The 13,657-nt window shown below is 37.7% G+C and overlaps 1 protein-coding gene across 1 annotated transcript; it reads right to left on the bottom strand.

Moving 5' to 3' along the window:
* Positions 1-2,517: 2,517 nt before the first annotated feature.
* LOC307044471 (multiple inositol polyphosphate phosphatase 1-like) lies at positions 2,518-13,469 on the bottom strand. Its single transcript, XM_079689739.1, has 5 exons — positions 12,681-13,469; positions 9,079-9,273; positions 8,451-8,548; positions 7,118-7,248; positions 2,518-4,000 (listed from the first exon to the last, which is right to left on the bottom strand). The coding sequence occupies exons 1-5, from the start codon at positions 13,381-13,383 to the stop codon at positions 3,622-3,624; spliced, it is 1,506 nt and encodes a 501-aa protein (XP_079545865.1). The 5' UTR covers positions 13,384-13,469; the 3' UTR covers positions 2,518-3,621.
* Between the last annotated feature and the right edge of the window lie 188 nt (positions 13,470-13,657).

Genomic DNA, 13,657 nt, shown 5'->3' with positions numbered 1-13,657 from the left:
GTTATTCAGCCGAAGTCTTTCACACAAAATTACGTTCCCCATCTTGCCGGTTAAACGATTTGATAATAAGCTAGGAATCAAAACTGACTGCCAAATCCCCCAAACACGCAATGGAACTCTGTGCTCCAGTGAGACAGGTAGATGATACAAACATGTTATGAGGCAAATGCTTTAACTGAAGACCACATACTGCAATAAGGGCAGTCATAGTTGATTGAATACATTAATAATGTATCATGGCTAAACACACAGGGTTATTTGCTTTATGATTCGCAATAGTGACACTTGTTGGCTACAAATATGATATCCTACACAAAAAGTATTGGCATCAAAACATACTTTATGTACAAAAGTAAAAGTACTAATTTTCCAGCAGGCCTATGGCCCATATCAGATGTTACATTTTTGTATTATAGTTATAATCAATGCATTAATGTCAATGTTCACTTGGTAAAGGTAGGGATTATTTAAATTACTTGCTATACTGCTGGGTAGTTTAACATATACATAATAATTTATTTGTCAATTTATATTCTGTATTCTAAATACATACCTGCAAAGTAGCTAAATCAATTTATTAAAAAAAATGTAGTGGAGTAAAAGCCAAAAAATATGCCTCAAATGTAGTAAGTTGGGGTAGGTAAGTTTGAGAAACCGGCTCGAGATAAACTTTTTGTTATATTCCATGGAATGCTCTTAACATCTTGAATATCTTAAGTGCTTTGACAACAAATCCATACAAAAATGTAATCTGTTGAAGCCGTAGTATCCAGCCCGGCTAAAATAACTGGATGGCCTACTACCTGCCTGTCAGCCTTCCATCTGTGCACACATTTTCTTGTGCCCTCATTGGTCATGTGCACGTTCGCGTGTGTTGGAGGAGGGGGAAGGAAGTGGCAGATTTTTTCCGGCTGTGTATTTTCAAATTCTAGCACACTCGAGCTGGTTTCTACAAAATTACCTACCCCACCTTTAACCTGTTAAACCCCGAGCCTGTTTTTCAGATTTCAGGCTCGAAAATGACATTCCCAGAACAAATGACCATATCTTCCCTTCTAAAAAGGGTTAAATTAATAATATTTGTTCTCAAAGTAATGATAAACCTGTGCGTTGGATGTAGAAAAGTCAGAATCAATATAGATGTTTTTTATTTTAAAGAAAATTCCGATTGAACATGGTAAAAAACTGTAAATTATAGTGTCCGTCCAAAAAATATTTTGTACTTATAGTGAAAAGGAAAACTAACCTTGGATGATGGGTTAGTAGACTAAAAGCTATAGGAATCCAAAGTACAACATATAATAAGTACCCTGTATCAAGATTGATTCAAAACAAGTGATATTTGACCTTTTAGAGAGGTTTAGCAAAAAAAACCTCTTCTGGGGCCATTTGGGTGGATTTTCCATATCTCTGGCCCACCATACTGGATTTTGACAAGTGACATCTCTTTCTCACCTTCAGAGCCAATGGAATCGAGGGGAACTCCCACATAGTCCTTATTCGGTAATGTGTGTGTGTTAGACTGCCGCATAGCAAAGACCGGAAGCTGCGATAACTCTGGTGGCTTCCATTAGCAGCTAACTTTTCCTCTCAGATTTTTACATAAAAATGGAATTATGGATTATAAATGAAAAAGATTATTACACAGACACATTATCAACCTATGGATTAACGGATTCAGCCGCGTTTTTTCCTCGTTTTAATGCCATTGAACACGTCTTTTGATCAGATTGACAGCTACGGTGAGACAATCTCCCAAAAAGCTCCGTAAAGGTACGTGTTATGATGTCTGTGTTTGCTTCCCCTGTCGCGAGTTCGGATCAATCAGTGATGATACTATATACCTAAATAATCTGTGGAACCTCAGCTTTAATCGGATATCCTGTATGTGCAGCTACGATAAGTAATAAGGGTACTTTTATCTTGAGTTCTGTGCCAAAGTCCGTTAGCATTTTTCGCTCAGGGGTCATTTGGATGCTTCTTATGAGACTTGTGTTTTGTTTTGGTAAAAATGGTTTGTATCGTCAGTTAGCTGAGATTATTTCCGTTAATCTGGTATAACACATTAATAGGTTCTTAAATATTAAGATCCCCTGAGACACAGTGTTGTGAAAAAAAAAGTAAAGTACCCGCCGGCGGGGACCTTGGGGCTTAACAGGTTAAAGTATAAAGTAACATCATGGGACAATGCTCAAGTGAAGTACAAGTTCCTCACAATTAGACTTAGAACTTGAGTAAATGTACTTAGTGACATTCAACCACTGATTATTATGCATGAAACTAAATTACACTTTACCGACGGCGACCACTAACAATGACAAAAACGCATAGATGCATCGATAATGAATGGAATACTCTATCAAAAATATCTAAATGAGTTTACTATTTTTAATTCAATCCTACAATAACATGAATAATATATATTGTATTAAGAGAAAATAAATAACACGCGTTCACAAAACAAATAATTGACCAGACAAAAGTAGGCTACGATAAGAGAAATAAGGACCAGAGAACTTGTAAAGTTAGCCTATAACTTAGGTTACAGTTTAATCAAACCATGATCATTACATTCTGTAGGGGCAATTTCTTATGTTACCTTATAGTAAAACCAAATGCTTCTACACACTACTGTAATTTATTGATATGTGTTGTTTTCTCTGCATACACTTATGAGGGTTATTATTCTCAAGCGCTTCAAGGCCACAGACCTGATTTGGCAGACTATGTTGAAACTACTCCTCTTCACACAAAGTTTGAACTTCTATATTTTGATAACCGTTATACTTTCTACAGCTCAAGGACACAGGTGTCTAATATCGATATGAGACATCCGTGTGAAAGCAGACTTCTGAGGCGTTCCGCCTATACAAAAACTCTGTCTGCCCGCCCTATCCTGTATATAAGCTTTGCCATTCTGTGACTATTGTGCACACTCCTGCAGACTATCCTATACTCTGTGAGACCTGTACCTTTGAAGCGCTTCAAATAAAGAACCAACAACTGGACAACTCTGATTTGCTGAAAGAGCATTTTTCGATCATGACTAGTAAATCTCCAGATTATTGATAGATAAAGAAGTTTTCCACAACAATTCAGAGTAGCCAGAGCAATAAAACAGAAACACGCCTGCCAAAAATATTTGAATAGGAAACTAAAAAGGACTTGTAAGGAAAGAGTAATGTATTAAACACCACCATTCATGTCTTCATTCAGACAGACCACACAATCTTGTACTCTTTCAAACCAAGAAGAAAGGATTTTGGTAAAAGCTAAATAAAATGTGTACACTGCAAACACAATTTAACTGCTGGAGAGAGAAACCTTGGCAAAAGCAATACTGTAATGGTACAGGTTGTATGGAATTAAAAGCTAGACCGGGATCAATTTCTGAAACCAAATCTGCATTTTCTCAGCCTTAAGGTGAAGCGAGTTAAAATGTTTTCTTATATTTTTCTTCTTACAGATAAAAGGCCATGCCAAACAATGATTTGAACATGGTTTAGGCATTTAGACTCTGACACTCCTATATAGGGACCACAATGTTCACACCTTTTGCAATTAAAATACATTGAAGCCACTATAATGACCTATTTTCCTGGATCTTCCCTGTCTGCAGAGTTAAGCAGGACTCTTGAATAGCTGACACTCAGTCTCAAAGTCACAGCCTTGGAGCAGCTCCCTGTAGTTCTCTTTGACGTCTTCATATCGAGGCATGGGGGCCTGCTGGTCGCTCAACCCGGGGAAAGTCACAGGCTTCTCGTTGAGCAGCGCCTGCAGCCTCAGCTCTCCGGCTCCACAGTCGTACAGCACCAGGAGGAGGTTAGCTGCATAGGGCAACATGTGGCTGGTGCGGAAGGAGCGTTGGGTCTGTGTGGCGTAGTTTGTGGAAGTGATTGATCCGTTGTTCTTGAAGAAGCCCAGAAGAGTGAGCAGTGGCAGGAGGGTCTCTGCATGGCCCACCTGGACTGTCACAGCTTCAGTCATCTGCTGACCTGACCTGACATACACAACATAAAACATCAGTTTCAGGTGTTGAACACACAATTTGCTCAGGGACAATTAAGCCTGATGCTGAACCAACCAGCAAAAAAGTCATGTGGACACCTTAAACTAGATGTTGTAGATATTAGTGCTGAAACGAAAGGTGTTATAATCTATTAGTTGGTTGCCGTGATTTGTTTAATCAATCAATCTATAGAGACATTTAATTTGACAAAAAACCTAAATAGTAGATTACATGAAACAGGGCTGCCAACACTCACGCATTGAGCGTGAGAGTCACGCAATTAACCCATATCTCACGCCACACTTGCCTTTCCTCACGCTAAGTTTTCGTCCAAAATAAATGTATATAAAAATAAAGTGAAGGAACAGCAAACCGAGCGGTCTACGAAATGAGACGTTCTTCTGGCTTAGTTCAGTATAGTTGGAACGATATTGGGAGATTCTGATTTCACGGATCAATAACTCATGAACAAAACGTTATTCACACAAATGACGTCTCCTAAGTACCGTGGTAAGGCTGACAACGAACTACAATCACATTTTGATCAAAAAAAGCCAATACGCGCCGTCCTCCGAGATGGACACATTACATTGGTCTCTATCCGCAGCCGGAGAAGAAACGAGTGCTCAGGGACCGTCTGCAAAGTGCAACTCCGAATACAATAATATGAATACAATAATATTCAATCGTTATTATACAGCTTATTACTACCAAACTCACTACACACATCAATAGTCTTCCTTTGTGTCATACTACAGCAAGGAGTTTGGAAGAATATGCTTTTGAATAATTGTGGGGAATATCTATAATGTAAAATCTTCAATAAATATGGCATCATCTTAACTTGACTATTTGCATTGTTGTTATTAGCATCTGGTTAGCTTAACGGATATTAGAAGCTGTTTCTCTGTCCTGTCAGACTGAGAGAGATAACTACAGCTCAGTGAGGTAAGGGACTCTGTTTAGATAGTTAACTTTAGTCTAGTTATCTCAGTGGGTCTCATACGTTTTGGTCACCATTTATGAGAATAAATGAAAAACAGTTATGAAATACTATATGAAAGTAAAACAAGTTTAAAAGGTGAGTGATTTGTAAAATATCTATAAAGAAAAAGAAAATCTGTCCATAAATTCATTTTGCTCTTAAAGTGCACCAGGTTGATGCATTTAACTTCAATATTTAAAAAAATAATAATCTTCCCGGGGGAGCATGCCCCCAGACCCCCCTAGAGGAGGTGAGGACCCCCCCCCCACTTATAAAATAGCACTTTACCTCTGCTTACACCTATATGCCATTTTATGTGCTGTGAGCTGATTATCGAGCCTTCATTGTAAGAGTTGCGGGTACACTGCGTATGTGCGTATTCCACTGTAGCGCCCGGTACATTAACGGGAAACCCTAGTTTGTACATGTTCAATACATTTGTAACACTGTACACATGAACGTTTCTTTTTTTGGTTCACCAAAAAAAAAAATCTCACTCCAAGCTGAACTCAAATGTTGGCAACCCTGCGTGAAACCTCCATACTGGTAAGTAACTAAGGGTTTGCATGTCTTTCATCAGGATAATTGAATAAAAAAAAAAAACAGTAAAGCAATGCCCGTTGCCAAGAGCAACAGCAAAACAACGGTAGTCAGAGACAAAACAAATTAAACGCAGATTATTATTAAATCTATTCAATTTAAGGTGTTAAACTTGAGATTTTATGGGACTGAAATGAAATCTCGCTTGAAAGAAGTTCAGAGTATGCAAATACAACTTGGAAAGTTATCTATAAATAAATAGATAATTGTTTGATTATTAAATGATCTGATGAGGCACTCTCACTTTACTCACACTCTTCATCAGTGGTGGTTATGCAACTAAAGTTACCTCCCATGGCTTTATTCTTAGAAAAAAAATATGACAAGTTAAGACTTCAAATCTGTTAGTTAAAAGTTAAAAAATGAACAATTTGTCAATAATCTTTTGGAGTAGGAACTCTGTGTTCATCTGTGCTTGTTTCTAGTAACTCTAGGACTCAGATTGAAGTGTAATTTTTAGCCTACATGACCAGCAGAGCTTGGGTATAGTGGGCTTATTGGCCCGAACAGTGCAGTTCATAGAAACACTGATGGACAGAGAGACCTGTGTTTTTAAAATTGCATAAATAAACCAACTTGTGTAAATAGACTGGCAGAGAGCGCTGACCTCTGCCAAGGCCAATTGTGCAATTACATGGATTTTTTCAGTCAGAACCTAATTATTCTGACACTACACGAATGCAGCACAAATGCACTTTTTTTTGCGAACTAAATTATAATGAAACAATTTGTCCCTGGATTCACATTCACTTCAAAATTAAATGGATATTATTATACCCAACCAAAAGTTAGATTTTATAATACATTTAATTTACAATAATATAAAACTGAAAAAAACAACAAGACCATGACATTGGAGAATCTGCTTTGACAGCAACAAAAGTTGTCTACCTATATTTTGCTTGAGCTTTTTATTTAATCTACAAATCATTTCAGCTCTACCTATAAGAGTTACACGTGTAGTGTCTTGTTTTATAACTCAGTGTCTTACCATGCAGTGATTTGAAGGACAAGACTATTGATATTCAAAATGTTTCCTATTGTTCACACATTTAGTTAAAGACGTAAACCAACAAATAATGTATCTATCAACAAATATGATCTGTGTGTTGAATGCCTGATATATATTAATTCTAAACACTTCCATCGCTGTTCAAATGTATTAAAAATACATTAATGAGCCACACAGTTGCACTGTTGCACCTTCGTTTGTTTTAATTAACAGCGGCAGTGTAGTTTAGGGCACTCTCATATACGGTAAACTGTCCTGTTGCTGTAAATACGTCTCTAGAGCAACCAAATGTGTATTCATCCACAGATAAAAATAGTACCCAACGCATTCCCTGCAAGTTGTACGTCTTTAGTAAGGATGTTGCTATTTCCCAGACATTTAAATTCAAGTTTAAAATAAGATTAGTCTGAAAGTAAGAAAACTTAAAATGTAGCACAATTTAATATATATAGAGTTAGACATCGTCTGAAAAAGTATTGAATATGTTTTAGGAGCATATGTTTGTACTCACCTGTTCTCATCGGCTGCTCTGTTCAGTCGACTAAACACGTCATGGAAGAGAATGCAGCTCGATTTGCTGTTAATATCATAACCGTAACCTCTTTTCCAGAATTGCTTTAGGTCGTTGGCATACTCCATAACCTGTTGAACCAGAAATTACAAATCATTGCTACAGCTTTCATTCTTTTGTAATGGGGTATAACATTTCAGTCTTCCCGAGTGATAGGTCGGCTTGTAACACAAGACACAAAGCACTATTTGTGACATGGATAACGGCAAAAGGTTTCTCGACAAATGAATTACGTTACAATGCAGATAAATCATTACAGACGGCTTTTGTACAACCTTTTTTTTCTTTTTCATTTAACAGTTTTTATTTGTTTATTTAACAGAGACAATACCGTTTTACTAATGTAATCAACTCAGCATAAGTCATTTGCAGCAGTGAAATTCAAAATTAAATTAAATTCAAGTTAAAATAAATCGATTAGACATATTTCCTACCTTTGATGACACTGTTCCTGCATTAAATGAGGGTCTAACACTGATAGTGCTAGGTATTTTTAAACTGATAAGATAGGTCTGTTTGTTTGCTTAAACTTGGGTTATTTCCCATTGTCTTTTATCTAGATTTTATGTTCCTTGCGGACTTGCATTTAAGAACATGTTAAAGTGGACCTATCATGCTATATTTGAATAATATAGTGTAGGACCATACCTATATAAAAAGGCATATTTATACTTTTTATTTTTCAAAATACCAAACAGGTCATGCATTTTAGCCATTCCTCATTTCGCTCAATTTAACACTGTCTTTGCATGGGCTGATTCTGTGAGAACAGCACCATCTACAGGCCTGGCATATGTACTACAGCGTCTCCAGCACTTTCGAACGGCAATGTCCGTGGCTGTCTCCTCCTGATTGGTGGAGTTGGCCCAATAGCCGTAGCGCCACTTCTGTGACTTCACAAAAGTGTTCAAATCTGGATCAGTCTGTATCAGATCCGTTGCAGCCCCTTTTTAAGAGATCGGGGAATGGAGGAAAATAGAGAGGGTTGTGTTTTCTGACACTTGGTGAGTTCCCTGGAACACCGGGGACACATATTCATGTATAGAAGATGTACAAAAGTGCATTTTGCATGATAGGTCACCTTTAAGTTATCATGTGTACAGTTTATATTGATTTGTACACATTTGATTTGAAAAAAAAACAACCTGAAAAAGTAAAACACTTCACAAAGTTATCTATTATGATAAATAAACAAGAGTAATTTCACTCAAAATTAGGTTAGTGACTAATAAACATCTCCTCCAAACAATTTTTCAGTAGCTGAGTGACGTACCTGTGCATCCACCTCATCAAAAAGCTGACACCAGGGGGAGTTCACGGTCTTGATGGCAAACTCATAAGCACACAAATAAAATGCAGCTTCGGCCATATCTGCAGCAAAATGTTGATAAGTAAAATCAGAGAGGACAGTCGGCCATTAAAGCTCGGTTAAGTAACATCAGAAAAGCAAGCTAAAGTAAGAAAGAAAAACCCACCCCTGTCCCAAATCTTTTTTCATACGGAGAAGGTACCAGCACTAGCTCCTAACAATAAAAATTAACAACAAATACATTCTAAAACAGATCAACCCAACATAGATTTAAACATTTTTTTTTTATTTGATTACTTGTAAGTTTGCTGAAAATGTTCACCACTAAAGTACAATACCAACTGTGTCCTGCATTATTTTTGCAATAGTGTACCCCCGTCTTGTCAAGGTGCCCTGCTGTGTCTTAATCTAGTTCTTCCACATTTATTGGTTGACTTTGTGCATTCTACCAGTGGCAGGTAAATAAGACTAGGGGTAGCTAAGTCTTCCCTAAATAGTTTTTTCCTATATTATTGTGCAAAACAATGTTTTCTAAACGTCTCACAGGCATGTTTATTAAATAAAGAATCTGAATACTTGCTCTACGACTGACCGTCATTGATGGTATTGTAGGGGACTCTGAGTCTGTCTGCAATCTTCTCCGTGACCCTCCTCATTTCTGGTCCCTGTCTGAACTTGTCCACCTCTGACAGAGCTGTGGGGTTCTTATCAACTTCCTGCACAAACCTGGCGCAATGGTCAAAGAACCTCATGAGAGCATCATTCACTGCGTGGTCAAACTCCTTATCTGTGTAGGAACAAAGTTACATATTACTCTGATAATCTGTTAAAGTGGTGAATACTTTTATATTGTATTGGCGGTAAAGTTAGTTTGAGGTTGGATATTTACGTAAACATTTCAATAGAGATGATAAGGTCTGTTGTTAACACTAGCTCAAGAGATTGTAATGCTTTGTTCTACGAAATAAAACACAGAAGCTTTTTCTTTTCATAAAAACGACAGTTACTAACCAGGGCCTAACTGTGTGATGACTACTAAACGTCATCACGCCGAACATGAGTCTGTATTTAGCTTAGCGGTGGTGATTGAAGATATGGGACGATAGTTGAAGTTAGTTTATAGTCTAATGTTAGCTTTTTATTTTTGCCAATTTCCTTTACGCTTAAAAACCGTGTTAATATGTGGAGATTATCCTGCTGAAAACAGTGTGTAAGTATCATAAACATGTGTTTGCCACAGATCTTGTATTCTGCAACTTTCCAAAATCCCATTGCTTTTTGTCGAAAGAGCCCATAAGATACTGCGGTCAAGCCAGCCGTCTTTCACTTTTGCGAGGTCAAACCAGCCGCCCCTGTATTTCGAGTGAGCGATTAGTTACAGGTTTACGGTAATGCAATAAAACAACCCTGGGAAGCTGGATTTCAAAGTAAAGGATGGCATGTGGTTCATTTCTATTATTTGCGATTGAGGAACAGGGTAATTTATGAGAATAATTTTAGGACTTATTGCTTCATAAACTTGTTGCACAAATACTATGAACTACTTTTACTGTGTACTTTTTGAGAATGGCAAAATTCCCTCCAGAGAACAAGAAGGAGCATTTTTGTCTAACTTTGACGTGGGATAAAAAACATTTCTTCCATAAGTAGTTTATGAAACTGCCATGTTTGTACTTAATACTTCTAGGACTACTTGCAAACATAATATGAACAACTTTTACTGTGTACTTTTTCAGTAATTTGAGTTTCAAAGTCCTCTCCAGAGAACAAAAATGAGCATTTTTGTCAACTTTAATGTGGTCTAAAAAACATTTCTTCCATAAGTAGTTTATGAAACTGCCATGTTTGTACTTAGTACTTCTTAGACTACTTGCAAACATAATATGAACTACTTTTACTGTGTACTTTTTCGTAATTTGAGTTTCAAAGTCCTCTCCAGAGAACAAGAATGAGCATTTGTCAACTTTAATTTGGTCTAAAAAACATTTCTTCCATAAGTAGTTTATGAGTCTGCCATGTTTGTACTTTTTATTTATTTTTTTTATTTTAAATAAACAGACATTGCTCCAGATAACAAACCGTACACCAAAACATGTAACAACAAACAACTAAACAAAACGTAACGGGGGAGGGGGGGGGGTTGGATGCAAGGATGACTTCCTAAGAAAGCAGATTGTGACATACACAGGACATTACATACACAATACATTATACATTACACAGGGGATGCCATATTGACAGGGTTAGATAGGGGAGCTGCGGGCAGTGAACCGCAATCCTCCTGTCTCCCCTCAAAATCCCCCAGCAGAGAAGCTGCACGCTCCATGTTCAGTAGGTCCAGATACTCCCTCAGCCATGAGTCCCTAGTAAAGCAGGCTGGTTTGCGTTCCTTCCAGTTTAATAGGATGAGTCTTTTTGTGGCTAAACAGCCCAATGTCCAGAGCCGATCGGTAGTCCTTGCAAGATTGCCATCTGGCTTGAGACCCAGTAGACATGCAATGGGACATGTAGGGAAATTCACTTTTAAAGATTCAGACAATAAGGATATTACTTCTGACCAAAGTTTTTTTTACCGCTGGGCATTCCCAGAGTAGGTGCAACAATGTACCTCGCTTGCCACATTCATGCCAGCATAAGTCTCTGTGTTTATTGTCCATCTTGCCATGTTTGTACTTAATACTTCTTAGACTACTTGCACAAATAATATGAAGTACTTTTACTGTGTACTTTTTCAGTAATTTGAGTTTCAAAGTCCTCCAGAGAACAAGAATGAGCATTTTTGTCAACTTTAATGTAGTCTAAAAAACATTTCTTCCATAAGTAGTTTATGAAACTGCCACGTTTGTACTTAGTACTTCTTAGACTACTTGCACAAATAATATGAACTACTTTTACCGTGTACTTTTTGAGTAATTTGAGTTTCAAAGTCCCCTCCAGACAACAAGAAGGAGCATTTTCGTCTAACTTTAATGTGGTCATTCTTGTTCTCTGGAGGGGACTTTGAAACTCAAATTACTGAAAAAGTACACAGTAAAAGTAGTTCATATTATGTTTGCAAGTAGTCTAAGAAGTACTAAGTACAAACATGGCATTTTCATAAACTACTTATGGAAGAAATGTTTTTTAGACCACATCAAAGTTAGACGAAAATGCTCCTTCTTGTTGTCTGGAGGAGGGGACTTTGAAACTCAAATTACTCAAAAAGTACACAGTAAAAGTAGTTCATATTATGTTTGCAAGTAGTCTAAGAAGTAATAAGTACAAAAATGGCAGTTTCATAAACTACTTATGGAAGAAATGTTTTTTAGACCACATTAAAGTTGACAAAAATGCTCATTATTGTTCTCTGGAGAGGACTTTGAAACTCAAATTACTGAAAAAGTACACAATAAAAGTAGTTAATATTATGTTTGCAAGTAGTCCTAGAAGTATTAAGTACAAACATGGCAGTTTCATAAACTACTTATGGAAGAAATGTTTTTTATCCCACGTCAAAGTTAGACAAAAATGCTCCTTCTTGTTCTCTGGAGGGAATTTTTGCCATTCTCAAAAAGTACACAGTAAAAGTAGTTCATAGTATTTGTGCAACAAGTTTATGAACCAATAAGTCCTACAATTATTCTCATAAATTACCCTTTTCCTCAATCGCAAATAATAGAAATAAACCACATGCCATCCTTTACTTTGAAATCCAGCTTCCCATGGTTGTTTTATTGCATTACCGTAAACCTGTAACTAATCGCGCACTCGAAATACAGGGGCGGCTGGTTTGACCACTCAAAAGTGAAAGACGGCTGGCTTGACCGCAGTCATAAGATGCTAACGTCCTGTTTGGCTAAATAAGTCATTACTGCACCACTCTATTTGGTGAGTCACATATGTCCAAAAGATAATATATATTTTAAACACAATTGTCAGCATCGTTAAAAAATTACCACCATAGACGGGGCTTTGCAGTCACTTTTATATTGCAGTGTCTGACAATTTATTGACAGTCCCTAATTGTAAACTGTTATCTCACACAGAGCACACAGGGTTTCATGTAAATCTAAATGAAACACTGTGTGTTCTGTGTGAGATAACAGTCCCCTGACAATCTGTGAAACTGAGGGAAAAGATGCTGGATGGAGTGAAAGTCTGTCAAATATCAACCCTTAAACAAATATCACCTCGGTTATTTGATCACTGTCATACCTGTAATCGCCCACAGCTCTGTCAGTCCTGCCTTGAAGGACAGCGTGCTGTTGACACACCTGTGCTTTGAGCTGGTCATGAATTTGATGAATCCTCCTCGGAGCTTCTCCTCTGAGATCAGAGAGGGGAACAGCTTTGACAGCCTGATGGCCAGATGCTTGTGATCCTCCACACCTTTCTGCACCAGTCTGCCGTCCATGTCCTCAGTGTACCACATCTGCCACTCGCTCTTGATTTCCTGCAGCCAGCTCTCTTTGCCCGAGGCGCTGCTCATGACCAGCTCGTACAGTTTCTGCATCTTCTTGGCGTTTTTGCTCGTCGGGTACCTCGTGCCATGTCTTATTATGGCCGTCAGATGAAATGGTTGACATTGTGCAGATGGAAGCTGTAGGATAGATGTGTTTACAGCGAGTATGTCCTTTATGAGATGCGGGTTCACTTCCTCATACCTCCCTTTCGTGGTGAAATATTTGGCGATTGCTGGTATGTCCAAATTGTCCTCATGATTCACATAGTCACGAAAACAGACGCCAAAGCTAGTTGAGATCGTGATAAAAACAACAATGTTTATCCACAAAACGACCGGCATGATGAGATGTAGGCTACTTTTTGTTTGTATGGCCGCGTACTCTCTCGTACCAGACCCCGCAACTGATGCCGCGTCACCACGTTGGACTTTCCAACCAATCAGAGCCTGTCCCATAAATTGCACTAAGTTTACATAATAACAAATAATGAAAATTGATCAGTTTTGATCACGTGACTGCTTGTACTTTAGTAGTTGAGGTGACTCACACTGTAGCAATTATTTGTTAGGTCAAAGTCCTGCATGTCTAAAGAAAAAAAGGATTATCATAAAGTGTAAGCTACTTTACTAAAATAGAAAATACAAATACTTATTAAGCAGGGTCCATGTACGTTTTGTTAGTTTGATTTTTCGTTTAAACCAAAAGCCAAAAAACGAAAATACCAGACTT

This window comes from Notothenia rossii (genome assembly GCF_949606895.1).
Source record: "Notothenia rossii genome assembly, chromosome: 6".
Taxonomy (NCBI): domain Eukaryota; kingdom Metazoa; phylum Chordata; class Actinopteri; order Perciformes; family Nototheniidae; genus Notothenia; species Notothenia rossii.
The sequence above is the reverse complement of the archived record's forward strand: the minus strand, read 5'-3'. Positions and strand labels throughout refer to the sequence as shown.

Coding starts and splice junctions, on each gene's coding strand:
- LOC307044471 (XM_079689739.1), bottom strand. CDS start 13,383: ATGGGACAGGCTCTGATTGGTTGGAAAGTCCAACGTGGTGACGCGGCA. Junction 8,549..9,078: donor CTACAATACCATCAATGACG/GTCAGTCGTAGA, acceptor ATTTTGCTGCAG/ATATGGCCGAAGCTGCATTT. Junction 7,249..8,450: donor TTGATGAGGTGGATGCACAG/GTACGTCACTCA, acceptor CTGGTTCAACAG/GTTATGGAGTATGCCAACGA.